Source organism: Carettochelys insculpta, chromosome 6 (assembly GCF_033958435.1).
Source record: "Carettochelys insculpta isolate YL-2023 chromosome 6, ASM3395843v1, whole genome shotgun sequence".
Lineage (NCBI taxonomy): Eukaryota > Metazoa > Chordata > Testudines > Carettochelyidae > Carettochelys > Carettochelys insculpta.
Genome location: NC_134142.1, coordinates 101654053 through 101669839, shown reverse-complemented (window position 1 = coordinate 101669839; position 15787 = coordinate 101654053). Strand labels below are relative to the sequence as shown.

Genomic DNA, 15787 nt, shown 5'->3' with positions numbered 1-15787 from the left:
TGCCTGGGCAGGAGAATCCCTCACTTGTATCTCTGGCAGCCCCTCTCAGTCTCACACCCACTGGTGGGAGATGGGGTTAGTGGTTGTGGTAGGATCACACTGTGGTCCTGGATTGATATAACCTACACCTGCAAGTTGCTCTAACTAATGCCAGGAGCCAAACTAGACTCACACTGCTCTTAAGGGGCTGGTTAAAAAGAGTGGCAGAAGTCCCCTCAAAGCATCCCTCCTCGCAATAGCCAGACCCTGCCACCAGCTACGCGGAAATCCCAGCTCCTCTGTCCCCAAAGGAGCAGTGTGCCTCAATTCACATTTACCCTAAATCATCTCTCCGAATACACAGCACTTTTAATAAAAAAGTTGGTTTTAAAAAGAATAGATTCCTCTAGACATAAGAAACAGTGATCTAAACATCTAGTTACACCACAAAACAAAATAAAGTCCAAATTGCAACTTACACTTTATTAATAGTTACTTTTCTTAGCTAACAAGTTATGTTCCCCCATCTCCAAAGCTCTGTTGCAAAGCTGGCTAGCATCATAGGAATCAGGGTCCAGTTTTCATAAGCCACCCCCCATTCAACAATATGTCTCCTCAGTTCAAGGATACTTTTTACATCTTGTATTATACTTAATCAGTTTTTGTCTTTATTCACAGGGCACTCCCATGTCTGTTGTAACAGTCCTGTTTACCTCCAAATGGTTTTGATTGTTTTTGGTGGTCTTTGATGGGCTTCCAATGACTGTTCTAGCTGACCAGGGAGGAGTCACAACTCCCTCCCTCTGGAATGGGTTGTCACCCAATCATACTATTCCTTGGTGCCTAACTTTACTCCAAGACCTTATGACAATTTTTAATACAGTTACATTATTGCTTAAATATTACCAGTAATCCATTGCACAGTGATTATGAGTGTTGATAAGTTACAAGCTTTCAGTACAGACATCACATGCTATCTTTCGTGGGTAAAATACCGTGAAAGAGATGTCTTAGGAGCAGTTAAGTTTTTCAGTTATTCTTGGAAAGAATAGGGAGCTCTTTGCCAGTTGGCACCAATTGGCCTGCATCAAAGAGCATTTCTTTAGTGGGCTTATTCCATAGTCTGTTTTCAGTCATCTACAGTGCTGCAGACAATTTTAATCAGAAATGGTCTATAAAGCTAACAATGAAAAAAATATTGCAATACACAAAACTATGTTCAGGTTGCTAATTTGTCAAGAAGGGTAGAGACTGGTCATGAGAAAGAACATGACAGACAAAAGCAAGAAATTACCACCTGGAGAGGATGAACGGTCTGGTAACCCAAACAGGATGCACTATGAAAGAGCCACTAGAGAAGGGATTGTTGTTAGTTATGAAGTTTCTGCATGGCAGTTTATCTAGTGTTGTCATTGCTGTACAGTACTTGGTCTCTGTGAACAAGGGTGTTCCTGAATGCTCCATTCCCTCAAAAGCAGTTACCTACAAAACAGAATTATGAGAATTTGGTGTTTGAGGTGAACAAAGAATACACCACATTTTAAGATCATGTGTACTGTCGATAAGTGATGACTATAATGACTTACATTTTCTCGTGGATCCCAAAGAACTTTAAAGCATTTATTAATGGCATTTTGTATTAAAAAATAAAGAATCAAAACTTTACCTACCACTGAAATGTAGCCACTTCTCGTGTGAAATAAGTATTTAATAGTGCAGAGCAACAGAAACTGAAAATTAAGATATTCATTTAAAACTGCAGAGGGAATTTAGGTAAGAGGAATGTAATTCATCGGCCTTGAATTTGGCCGGAAGCAGTCACTGTGATTAACACACGTGTACTATCCAAAACCCACTGATATCAATAAGAACCTTTCCACTGACTTCAATGAGCTCTGAATCAGGACTTTGCATCAGGTGAGAGGGAGCTTAACAACATTACATAAACTAGAAAAAACTCTCAGGGAATGTTCCGTTTTAAATTAAGTCTTTCATAGGACAGTGCCCTTGAATGCCACTGAGAGAATCATCATTGTCTTGAGAATCAGCAGCATTATCTGCTGCTTCTGCATTCTTCTTTAAAGTTTCCCATGGGCATCCCATCCTATCCTGAGCTATGACAAAAATGACAGCTGGAGCTATTATTGCTAAATAAGCCCAAAGACATCTTTTGAATGTAGTGCTAGATTAATGCTGCCTATCATTTGTATTACACTGATGTATTTAAGGGGAAATATTTTGATCTTGCAGCTGTTCTGCCATGTTTTATGATGACAGGTGATGCTTTTAGTCAGAGAAGGAAATCATGCTCAGATTTGACAAGTGAAAAGATGTTCTGTGGCTGTCAAGTTAAAATTTACAATGCTATAGCTACCTCCAGTAACACAGGCAAGATTTAGCAGACACACTTCTGTTCTAGCTAGAATTTTTAATATTGCTTTAAAGATGCTTAAGAATCATGTAAAATTTTCACACTGAAAATCAACAGGACTGTGCTCCTAAATTACAATTGCAAATGGAATTTAGACTCCTATGCTATTTAGTTGCATTTGAAAAATGTCATCCTTGGACTTTACACTCATTTTCTCTGATTTAAAAGACCATTACTTATGTGATCTTTTGATAAATATGGTCAGATTTCAGCAAACTCTTATTTAACAAACCAGCGTTTTATATAAGCATTCAATAGGATTATAAACTAGAACAGGATCCCAGACTGAAGCAATTGTGATAATCTAAACAAACTTGTGTCTGCAAATGAGCAAATAACAACAAAAACATTGAGAGCTTTTTTTACAAGCATTCTGGGAGTTCCAAGCTATTACACACAAAAAGTTTTGGAGCAAATTTACGCTGGCCAGTCAGGAGCAGATACAGAATGGGCAGAAGAGAGCAAAGATAAAGGTGTCATATAAAAAAATTGTGTTTACTGAGCAACTACAATTACTTAGATACAGTGGTTCTGGAAACTGAGTATATTGAACTTACCAGATACTGAGACTGCCCACTCTTGTCATCTCAGAGCTACCCTGATTTAAGAAATCCTGACCCTTTGCTTGTTTGGAGTGGAGTCATTTGTTGCTAGTGTCTTCCAGTTTCTAAGCTGGTTGCCATAGCTTCATTACAAACAGGAAGTGACTGTGTTGAAGAAAGCCATGCATGTGCATACAGCAGTGTTTCAGCTAACATCCAGAGGAACAATACTGCAATAGATGAACATTTGTCCTCCATATATCCATTGTATTTTAAATGTGACGGATACAATACTATCAAAGTATCAGTTACAGTGGTGGGATCAGAATGTAGGATTCTATTGTGTATATCCAGTCTATTTTGCACTCTTGAATGAGCAAACACAATTGTATTGCTTAAGACCAGGTCACACAAACCTCTGGGATTAAAATAAAAAGCTCCTATATCGGGTTTCAAAAGTCCTGCTTTGCTGTTAGGGCAAAAGGGGCTGAGGTGGTGTCACAGCATTTTACAAGCATGAATTCATTAAGCCTCACAGCCATCTACTAGTTAGATAAAAACACAATATCTCAATGTCCCAAACAAGATCAGAGCCCCATTGTGGTAGGAGCTGTATGAAACAGTGAGAGGTATCAAAGGAGACAAAGGACGATGAAATTCCAATAGCACCTAGACACCGGCACCGTTTCTCCCAGTGCTGCCATTTTGGCAGGCTCCATTTGGAGCAGCTGGGAGGGCAGTGTGATGAAGTGCAGCTCAGTAGAGCTGCACATGTTGAGTGCCCCACCCTCCCCCCACCATGCATTCATGGCTCCAGCTGGGAGCCACGTATCTCTTCCAATCCCAGCCTGGCTCCTGCTGCCTGACACTGCCCCAGCGCCTGCGGCCCAGTGCAGCGAGTGCTGCCTCAGTGCCTGCAGCCAGGTGCAGCCTAATGGCCCAGCCTTGGGGCCTAGCAAGGCCTTGGGACACGGTGCAGCACCTGCCACTCAGCCTGGCCCAAGAGGCCTGGCGCTGCCCAGGAGACCCAATGCAACACTGTCATCCCCAGCTCCAGTGAGTCAGGTTGAATTACAGCAGTGGGGTGGGCTGGGGTTGCCTGGTTCTGAGGGTGCCTAGTTCTGGTGGGGGGGGGGCACTGACTTAGAGCTGGGGGGAGGAGCTGGGGGTTAAGCCTAGGGGCAATTTAGGGTGGTTTGGGGATTGAGTTTCGGCGGAAAGAGTGGGGCTTGAGTGGTAGTGGGGGAAGGGCAGTCTGGGGCTTGAGTTCAACCATCTTTTTTCCCCTTAAAAATAAAAAGCACTGCATACAGGTGCTGTCGTATCACAACCCCCACACCCATGGCTTGAGGTTCCTCCCCAAGGGGAGGCAGGATGTGATAGGACAGTTCTGTGAGAAATTTAAGTTACACTCATCCCTCGTTTAATGAGTACTTTACTTAAAGTACTCATTAAAATAAGGGAGAGACATACCTACCAATGTTTCTTAGACGAGTGAACTTCCCCAGCTAATAGGAACCAGCCGCTGGCAAAGGCCGCGAGACCAGCAGCCCCGCAGCTGGCTCCACGCCAGCTGCTGGGTTCCCAGCGGGGGACAAAGAGACTGGCAGCCCCGCGGCTGGCTCTGCTCGAGCCACAGGGTCCCTGGCCAGGTTGCGGGAAGACCTGCAGCCCCATGACTGGAGCTGAGCTGGCCATGGGGGTCCTGAGCTGGGGGGTAGGGAAATCCGCAGCCCCCCTCACCCAGTCCCAACTTTCCCACTGGTCCCCATACAACCCCCCCGCAGCCCGATCCCAACACCCAGCCCCTCCTGTTCTGTTCCATTCCAAACCCCCCAGCTCCCCTGCCGCCCCCAGGTACCTCTGGTGCAGCCAGGAGGAACAAGCCACCACCTCCTCCACCTAAGCTGCCTAGAGGTTTTAACCGCTCATGGCTCCAAACTGTCTCCAGCCTTTAACCCCCCTCCCAATCCCAGGTTCAGTTACTTTTCAAAAGCAGCACCACCTGCTGCCATTCCGAGCACTTGGAACCAATCAGTCTTTTACATGTATTTTAATAGGAATTTAGTATCCCTCTTACGAGTTTTTGCCTACGAGCAAAAAGGAACCAATTGTGCTCATATAGCGGGGGATGAGTGTATTTTCACCCCTCCAGGAATGTAAAAAAGTTGCCTGAGCCACAGCAACTTTTGTTAGAAAATTAAAAGCTGATGAAATCTCATTCACAGCTAGTGAAATAAATTCTGCTTCCCAGCTATGTTTCATCAGAGTTGTATTTAATAGCCCTTTAACCAGAGAAATGTCCTAAGGAAATGAATGTAAAACAACTGGATGACTGGCAGAATTACCTCTGATCTTTCAATCCCATTGTCCAAAAGTTCCAAAAATAGTCATGTTGTCTTCCTGCTCCTGAGGAACTCAGGCATGAAGTCACTGGGGCATGTTAATGCCCAGCTGTTATGAAAAAAAATCAGGCCACTTAGTTAGGATCTTCAGGTTCAGCTCCTCACTCCACATTCAGGCTCCTATTTTTGAAATTCTTGGCCTCATAACTTTGTTTTCACTCAGAAAAGAGCAAAGACAAAGCAATGACTAGATCCAACACTGGCTGTAGCAGCTGTTAAACCTTCAAAGTCAAAGTCAACAAGGAATAGTTCAACACTCCAGCTAGAATGAAGAGAGAGACATGCAAGTGTGCATGAGAAGATGTGTCCCATGCCCAAAGGGACAGTACTGCACAAAGACTAATGTTCCTTTTTTGTGTCATACTAAAACTAGCCTTTTGCTTCCACAAACCCAGTAGCATATAGATGACTGGTGGGCTCAAAGGAAGAGCTGTATATAGTTAGAGTATCAGGTATGAATGCCATTTTCCTCAATACTTTCTGCACCCATGTTGCAGTTGCTCTCATTATGGTAAATGAAGAGCCTTTTTACTGAATATCTATAAAATAAATAGCGCCTTTCAACCAAGGGAGGAAAATGCTTTTTGCAAATTATGAGCTAAACTTTTGTGATTGCTCTCACTTCAGTAGGCCCTAACTAGACAACGTTGCTGGAATGAAAGATAGGTGTATAGTGAAATTGTCAGTTATTTAAGAGAGCAAAGCAACAATTTAGAACAGGAAGTGAAGAAAACATCCCAGTGAAAGTGCTGAGGCATATAAGCTTTCCAGGGTCAGTTTCTGCCCTCTCCTCCAAGTAGGATCTTACTCTGTCAGTAAGTAAATACATATTTTTCAACAAGACATCCCACTAAGTTTATTGACAGTATGGGTGACAGAATCTGGCTCACAGATTAGAATGAGACCAGGAAAAAAGGGGTTTAAAACTGAAATGAGTGTTCCAAGTTTTAAATACCAAAAATAATCAAATTAAGAAAAGGATTGAGCTGCATTTCCAAAAATGTTTTATTTTTCCACATTCAGGTAGCTATTTTGGAAATTGTTTCTCTCTCTTTTTAATAACCCCACTTAGGGTTTATAGTGCTTTACATGAGTAGATCTCAATGCTTTTAACATGATCAGTACCTCATTTTACAGGTGCAGAAACTGAGGCATAGAGCTGGGCACTGACTTGCTGACATTCAACCAATAGGCCTGTGGCAGAAGTGGAGTCCCAGTCCTGGACTCTGTCCACTACGGGCAATACACCAGTACCTTGACAAAAAGTTGTCCATTGTCTTTTGTGGAACAGAATGGCAATTAGAACTGAGATTCTTTTGGGCGGTATGAGTGGCATGTGCCAGTTCTATCCCTGAAAATGAACAGGAGCTGAGCCCCATCACTGAGAAGTTTATTTATTTAAAAGCATGCAGACAAATGGCATTCACCTTTGCTCCTTTCTGAAATACTACAGGTAGTCTCATTTTCCATTTCCAGCTAACATATTTAAAGGATTTTTTCTTCGTTTCTCTGAATTAATTAAAATGGTTTACATTTCATTTTTTTGTACATTAGTATTTCTCATCTCAGTGTAATCCCCTGTAGATTAATTTAAACTCCCTCCTCAGTAGTCTGGTAGGGATGTGCTTTCTATAGTTCATAAAACATGTCAGTTTCACAGACATATTTGTGTCCCCAATAATGTAATTGTTATTAGCCTCAGCTGTGATTGTTTTTCCTTCCCTGGAGCAGTTCAGCTAGTCCTCAAAACTGGATCTCTCTGGCAATTGCGTTGGATGTATGGCCCAGTTCCAGGCTATTCTTCTCTGTCAGTGCAGAATCATGGTACAGAACAGATTGTAGATGGTGAATGTATTTTATGGCAGCACGAAGTGTTTCTACTTTGCTAAGCCGTTTCTCTAAGTATTCCTCAGGCAGGTGACGTCGGAGTTTGGCATAGCCTTCATTTACGCATTTAACCCTCTGTCTCTCTCTTTCATTCCTTTTTCTGATGAAAGCTGGACCGTAAGAGTAGTCACCTCTGCCATAATTAGCCTGGGCCACTTGATAAGGAAAGTTGCAAGGATCAGTATAGAAGTTCTCTGGGATCAACTGCTCAGATGTAAAAGGAAGTACCGGCAAATCCTCAGAGCAGGTGAACTGGGTGGGTGCCTCAGGGTACACATGAAATGTGACAAAAGGGTCCACGACAAAAGGCCGAGTCAGTTGTACATGTTGAGAGTCATAGATGGGCCACTTGTCCATGAAGTTACAGAAGCTTTTACTATCCATTGGGGTTTTGTTTAACCTGGAAATGTATATTTGCATATTAGTTGAATGATTCGTACACAATTTAAATGGGTTTGGTTCTATTAGTGGTAAAGAGAGTAAACTACTTGGGGCAGGAATTATCTGTTTATTCTGTTTGTACAGTGCCGAACACACTGGGGTCTTGGTTTGTGACCATGGCTCATGGGTGCTACAGTAATACAAACTATAAATTGTAATTTCCCATATGGAATAATTTTAAAGCATTTCTGGTATTATGAAATGATGTGGAAAGTTGTCACATGGTATGTAAGGATGTCCTATTTGAACAGCATCCTTCACACGTACACAGAAGTGCATAATCACCAGCGTACGCTATAGAAATTTACTAAACATGGGCCAGAGATAGAGTAATCCCTTCAGACCTCCTAAAGGAAACAACAGCTAAGCTACACTAAGACTTCAAACAGCAACGAAGGTCCTGTGGCACCTTATAGACTAACAGAAAAGTTTTGAGCATGAGCTTTCGTGAGCACAGACTCTCTTCATCAGATGCTGGTCTTGGAAATCTGCAGGGTCAGGTATAAATAAGCCAAAGCAAGGGTGGGAATAACAAGGTTAGCTCAGTCAGCAAGGGTGAGGCTTACTATCAGCAGTTGATCTGCAGGTGTGAACACCAAGGGAGGGGAAGCTGCTTCTGTATTTAGCCAGCCATTCGCAGTCTTTGTTTAAGCCTGAGCTGAGGGCGTCAAATTTGCAGATGAATTGTAGCTCAGAAATTTCTCTTTGGAGTCTGGTCCTACAGCAAAGAAATTTCAAGACCAGACTCCAAAGAGAAATTTCTGAGCTACAATTCATCTGCAAATTTGACGCCCTCAGCTCAGGCTTAAACAAAGACTGCGAATGGCTGGCTAAATACAGAAGCAGCTTCCCCTCCCTTGGTGTTCACACCTCCAGATCAACTGCTGGTAGTAAGCCTCACCCTTGCTGACTGAGCTAACCTTGTTATCCCCACCCTTGCTCTGGCTTATTTATACCTGGCCCTGCAGATTTCCAAGACCAGCATCTGATGAAGTGAGTCTGTGCTCACGAAAGCTCATGCTCAAAACTTTTATGTTAGTCTATAAGGTGTCACAGGACCCTTCGTTGCTGTTACAGATCCAGACTAACACGGCTACCCCTCCGATACTTAAGACTTCAAATTTACTTGACATTTGTAACACCTGATCCTCTTCATTTCCAAACACATCCAGCTTAGTCTGAAACTGAGAAAAAATACTTATGCCATTATATAAAATAAAACTGGCTGAATTTTTGTTCCTTCCTCCTGTGCCTCTAGAGACCTCAATCTCCCTCTTCAACTCTTACCTTTTCAGTCAGTATTCTGTCACTCAGATCCAGGCACTGCCACGCTCTCATCATGCGCTGGTAAAACAGCCTCCCCAACCCAACATTCCTCTCCAAAAATATTACAACTCAAGTGTCTGTAACCTGAGCCAAACCATTCACCAAGGCAACGTCTACACTAGTGGGTTTTGTCAACAAAACAGCATCCACACTAAAAATGCATTCTGTCTACATACTGTCGACAGAACTCAGCATGTTTGTCAACAGCGTTCTACCTCTCCCCCATGAGGCAGAACACCTTCCTCAACATAATCTGTTGACAAAAAAGCCATGTAAGCACTTTGGGGGGACCCTCTGACAGACAGGGCTTCTGGGTCACTGGACAGCCCCATCTGCTGAGCTTCCTCTGAAGGGGATTCCTTATTGATTCCTTTACCCCGATTGTTTTGCAGAGTTCCTCCCCACTAATAAGGGATTATCTGAAGATCATTTTAATAACTGGTATTACACAACACTAAAGAAATTTACTCAGATTACATGCCCACTTGGGAAAAAAAAACCTTTTGTTTGTTAGGGAGGGGGGTTTTTACATAGTAAGTGAATAAATACCCTTTGGAACATTGCTTAGAACCACACTACCTGTAATTCATGATAACCCATTACAGTACTGCATAATCTCTTTATACATATGCTAGCAGATATGACAGAACAACATGTTCAGGATTTGTATTTAACCAGTCAAATCACACTTAGAAATTTGACAGAGAGTAAAACTGTCTCTCTTATACAAAGTTATCTAGAACAGTAAATCCTCAATTTAAATGGACTAATAGGAGGACAGGGGTGTCCGTTAATGCCAAAAGTCCATTATATCCGAATGGTTATACTGTATGATGATGCACTGACCTTCCCAGCCCATCACTCACTCCCGTCCTCTGCACCCCCTCTTCCCTTCTGCCCTCCTGCTCCATTCTTTCCCTCACACTTCTATCTCCATTCCCAGTTACCAGGATAGAGCTGAATGCTGTCCTGGCTCCTTCCATCCCCTGCAGCTCTCAGCACTGTGGCTCCTCCAGCTCCCGGCTCCAAGCCGCCCGCGTGAAGGTAGAGTGTGACTGCCTCCAGCCTTCCAGTGGGCAGTAGCTTCTGACACCATGGCCGTGTCTACACTAGCCCCAAACTTCAAAATGGCCACACAAATGGCCATTTCGAAGTTTACTAACGAAGCGCTGAAATGCATATTCAGCGCCTCATTAGCATGCGGGCGGCCACGGCACTTTGAAATTGACACAGCTCACCCCGGCGAGGCTCCTTTTCGAAAGGACACCGCCTACTTCGAAGTCCCCTTATTCCTGTGAGCAGATGGGAATAAGGGGACTTCGAAGTAGGCGGGGTCCTTTCGAAAAGGAGCCCTGTTGGGACAAGCCATGCGGCGGCGAGCCGCATCAATTTCGAAGTGCCGCAGCCACCCGCATGCTAATGAAGCGCTGAATATGCATTTCAGCGCTTCATTAGTAAACTTCAAAATGGCCATTTGCGTGGCCATTTCAAAGTTTGGGGCTAGTGTAGACATGGCCCATGGCTGCTGCTCAGTGCCATTGCAGGCAGTGGTGGGTGGGCGCTGACATGCTCCATAGACATAGGGCTCAAGGAGGAGAGCTCCCGTGCCCTGCTGCAGCACCACCCCCTGCCCCACCTCCTCTGGCCCTATTGGCTGCAGCTGCTGCAGTGGCCGCTCCAGCCGCTCCTCCAGCCCCTGTGGCAGCTCTGGTGAGTCTCCAGCATTTATTTGGAGGTGGAGGGGCTGACAGACAGTGTCCATTATTTCCAAAGTCCAGTATATCAGGGTATGTTAAATCAAGGGTTTACTGTACTGCTACAGCATTGTCATGACGCTAAGGCTGCGTCTACACTATGAGATAAAACTGCATTTACAGAAATTAGCTTGATATTAAAATGTCACTGTCTTTACTGTAAATACCATTAGCTCAACTTATTGAGCCCTAATAGTGATAACAAAATGTCCCTATTATGAGATGCGTATAGCATCACTTTCTAACTTAAAGTTTCAAACAAAGTCTAGCATGGAAGTGCCATGTCTTTATTTCAGATTTATTACCCTCCAGAAATGTCCTGTATGTATCCCACAAAGCTACATGGTGACCCTTCACGTATGGCCGCTTCCTTCTCTGCTGCTCTCCATCCAGGAGCGCAGGAAGGCCACAGGAAGCCCATGAGGTTTTCATTAAATTAGAATGTGAATTCAGCAGCGCTCAGGCCTGCAAATATAAAGGTCTGGATGTATGGGTGACTGAACTGGGAGGGGGTGGACAGGGCTGATAGCACAGCTGCCCACCACTACACCAACATCCACAGCAGATGCACAGCTGACAGAACCAGGTGGGGGTGGACAGGGCTGATATCACAGCTGCCCACTGCTACACCCATGTCCACAGAGGACATGTGGCACAGAGAACCCAGGCAGGTTTGTGGAAGGGCTGAATTCTGTTACTGGGTGCTCTGAATTCTGGGACAGTGCTTTGCATTCTGGGAGTCTAACATGAAACACCCACAAGCAACCAGGGCTAAGGCACTGTGGGATAGGTACACACAATGCAGAGCTCACACTATCAAACTTGCTTAGGGTAATAGGGACGTGGAAATTCGACACGGAAAAACGATGGGTCGAATTTCAAAGTTTGGGGACACAAATTCCAATTCATAAGAAGAAGTTTAAAAAAAATCAAAATTTATTAAAAACCAAGCTTAACTCTTAGTGTAGATGTAGCCATGAAGAGTAGTTCAACCCTCAGCCCTCTAGTACCGTTCTTCTAACAAAGCTACCTTTTTAAAGTGTAGCTACAAATTCATATGACGATTATTTGCTTTCAGAAACTGTATATGCAATGCTTGTCTGTATGGAGACCAGCCTGATTTATTTTAGCTACCATTCACTCCCACGTCACCAAGGTGTCGCTATCTAAAGTAATCCATTTCCATCATGTCTTCTAACAGAAAAGACACAGGAGAACTCAAAAGCGTGCCAGAAAATAGCTACTTCCATCATCGATTAAAAAACACTTCAAAGCACAAAAGTATTCAGCATTTACTCAGAGGGATTTCTGCTACCTGATGGAGGTAATGACACTGATTCAACTCCTTCGCAATAATTTGGAGCTATTACAGTAAACTCTTTCATATCCAGCAGCCCCAGGACTGACAGGTTGCCGGACAGTCAAATATTCTGGATAAGAGAGAGGTATACCTAATAATGCATACCAATAAAGAACAACAGGATTAGATATTAAGAAAACAAACAAAAATGTGTGTAGAGTACTTCATTGACCAATAACAGTACTACTGTACACTGTAAACATTCTGTATTTATTTGTATTTACTTTCACTATACTGTACTCATGGAAAAACGTTAACTAGAATTCACTTACGGTTAAAATGGCATAAAGTATATAAGTAAAGATTTGAGATGACAGATGATAGAATGCCAGATATGAAAGTTTCTTGTCTATTGCAGATTTTCTAATATCTTCATACCCTCCATAGTCGAAAAGGGAGGAATGATGTGACCAACATTTGGCCTTATTTTCAATGTATTCCCATGTGTAAAGTCATGGTCAAAATATTTGCATATCCAATCTCAAATACTGATTTAATTCTGTTTTGATTTTACTAAAACTTTCACTGAACTGAGAACTCATTCACCAAAAGTTCTCCAAAAATTACATTAAATATATTCTAGAACAGATGCTTTTATAGGATAGCTGCTAGCAGAAACATGTACTGAACACATCAATTCATGTTCAGTTTACAGAAGACAGATTAACTTGCTACGCATAGGGGAAAATATATCTACTATGGATATATTCAAAACAGAAAATAGTGATTTTTCCTTTTATTAATATTAGAAGAAAATTATTTTTCTTTTTATTCTGACATGAATGTTAAATATTACCAAAAAGCTAAAATGTGCACATGCAATATACAAAAAAAATCCTAAATTTAAATTAAAATCAGACATTCATAGCATTAGCTTGATGGCACTAACTTTTGCTGCACAACAGGGTTACACAAAACATTATATATAATGCCCAAAACAAATACAAAATCAAAGAACATGAAAACTGTTTCATTGCTACAGAGCCTCACCTGTTCTGAGATGGAGAAAAATCTTAAGTAATCCAAGGAAACTAAATTTTCAGGCTGCTTAAAATATCTGTAAAATATCAAAATTTTGTACTGAAAATTTGAAGTTTTGCAGTTAATATTTTCAATTCTTACCTCCAAGTGTAACTTATTTGATCAAAGAATGGGTCACTCTAAATACACATTTATAATAGACTATTTGTACTACTTAATAAATAGCTGAAGTCATTTACAGCAATTTTAACTGATATTTATTCAAGTCATAATGCTATATATTTTCAAAGACATATTTCTTTCTCTGATATCTCTTACCTGAATACGTAGTTCCAGTGCTGTTTGGTTGAGTCAAAGACTGGTGTAATTTATAGTCAATTGGCAATATGCAAAGTAGCTTACACTTAGATCTGCTCTTTTCTGGTTTAGCCTTTTCCACCCACACTGTAGTTATAATGGCAACAAATATTAGAATTATGGGATCAAAACTTTAAATGTATTAGCTACAACTGAGCTATCTTAGAAAGTAATCAGCAACAGTTTATTTTTATGCCTTGGAGCTGCATACTATAGCAATTTGCTGTAATGAATGCCCATCTCAGTTAACAGAATAAAAGCTAACTAGACCTTCAGTAATCTTTATTGTTCAACACAGAAATTTCAATGTACTTGAATAAGAGGATATATGAAGTTGGTATCTGTAACTAGATTGATTTTACAGAAGTGACACAAGATGTCGGCCTTTGATACTTTGGTGTGCTAATCCTAATATCTCAACGTTGGGACAGATTCTCTACCATTCTCTACTCCTTTACATTACTTGAGGAATACAAACTACCCAGATATCCTCTCTGGAGGATTCCCAGTTGCCATACACACAGGCTATGTCTAAACTACCACCTTCCTTTGAAGGAAGGATGGTACTTAGGGCATTGGGAGTGCTGCCATGCATAGGTAGCAATTCACTAGGCAAATTCCCCCCTGCAGCAACTTCGAAGTCTTAAATTTGGAAGTACCGGCACACGTCTAGCCGTGGCTCACCCGCTGGTACTTCAAAGCACCAGGGCAACTTCAGGTCCCCTTACTCCTCAAAATTTTGTCCTGGCACTTCAAAGTACCGGTGGGTGCGCCATAGCTAGATGCGTGCTGGTACTTCGAAGTTTAAAACTTTGGAGTTGCTGCTTGGGGGGTGGGGGAGAATTTACTAATGAAGTGCTGCCATGCATAGGCAGCACTTTATTAAGCAAACTCCCACCACCCTAATTACCATCCTTCCTTCAAAGGAAGGTGGTAGCGTAGACAAGCCCACAGTGTGTGTTGCATGGTTACTGGCTATCCCTAATTTGTGAACAGTCTTTGAACTCTGAGCAAGATGGGGCTAATGAGAGAGCCCTAACAGATTTTTAGTATCCTTACCAAGAAGCACAGCTCTATCTATTAGGCCAAATGAGCTTTAAAAAAACATGTAAAATATTATAGACGAGTTCTAACTGGAATTTAAAGTGTGTAAATTAACTCAATTTGAAAGACTAAATTTAAAGAAGTCTAATATCCTAATCCTAAATCATAGACTAATTTACATATCAGATATTCTATAAATCTGAAGATTGCAGTCCTATTACCTTTAACACTTGAAATACATAGTATTAGTGGTCATTAATCCACTACTCAGAGAAAAATGCACAAAACATACTTTTCTTTCCTAGTAAGGTCCATTCAACTCTTGAAAAAGAATCGATTCTGCTTCAAACAGTCTTTGTATCAGAACAAAGTTTAGTCTTTGGGATTTAAAATATCTTCATGCCCTCACCCTGGGGCACATCCATCTACCTTCCCAAAAACCACACTTCACCTCCTGATGGCTTGTGAGGAAAAGCAGTCAAGGAGCAGTGCTTCTGCTGTCTGAAGACATAGGCAATAGGCAACCTTGCAACAAAGAACTGCAACTATTTCTCCTCTATGGATGGCAAGTCCATCACTGTCCCAACAGATTTGATGGCACCAGTTTGGTTAGTGGGAGGGAGGGGAGGAGATGGAAATAGCAGTTCCTAAAATTTGATTACTTAGACTGCCAGCTCACTGGTGTTAACGTTCAATTGGTTAGAGACTAGAACATGTTGCAGAAATTTGGGTTTTTGTTGTTTGTCCTGTTTTGGGTTTTGTTTTTTTTTTGTTTTGATACCTATTATAATTCTGCTGGTACTGAAGAGTTTCTTCTTTCAGGACTCATGCAAAGGGACTGATAACAAAAGACTGCAAGGGCAGGGCAAACATCCTTATCTAGCCCTTCTAAGGTGTCTCAAATGCTAAAATAGATGGATTAGCTCTTTAGGTGTAAAAGCCAGTGTAAGTGCCCATTTAGTGCCCACTCAGTCCTCCATGCTGGTGTTTAAAATGGCAAGACCACCATGCAGCAATAACTGGAGATTTTGTGAACTCTCACTAGAAATTGGACTGAGGCCAGCTCCTCTTACATAGAACAGATCCTTCAGATGGGTGGTAAGTTGCAGCCACTACTGCCTGAGCCTAGTGAATCAGAGGTTAGAAGCACTCTGGCTATCAGCTTTCTCTAACCCAAGCACTGAACGTTTACAAACAGCGCACACCATTTGTGATCTTATGTCCAGTTTAAAATAATTTTGCAAAATGGGCCTGTCACATGCAGCATGATGAGGGAGAGA

The 15787-nt window shown here is 42.1% G+C and overlaps 1 protein-coding gene across 1 annotated transcript; it reads right to left on the bottom strand.

Annotated features, from left to right (window-relative positions):
* Nucleotides 1–6244: 6244 nt before the first annotated feature.
* ASCL3 (achaete-scute family bHLH transcription factor 3) lies at nucleotides 6245–9505 on the bottom strand. The gene is made up of 2 exons (XM_074999022.1): nucleotides 8812–9505; nucleotides 6245–7644 (listed from the first exon to the last, which is right to left on the bottom strand). The coding sequence occupies exon 2, from the start codon at nucleotides 7626–7628 to the stop codon at nucleotides 7101–7103; it is 528 nt and encodes a 175-aa protein (XP_074855123.1). The 5' UTR covers nucleotides 7629–7644; nucleotides 8812–9505; the 3' UTR covers nucleotides 6245–7100.
* Nucleotides 9506–15787: the final 6282 nt, after the last annotated feature.

Bases quoted from the DNA above. Each gene is read 5' to 3' on its own strand.
- ASCL3 (XM_074999022.1), bottom strand. From the start codon at position 7,628: ATGGATAGTAAAAGCTTCTGTAACTTCATGGACAAGTGGCCCATCTAT.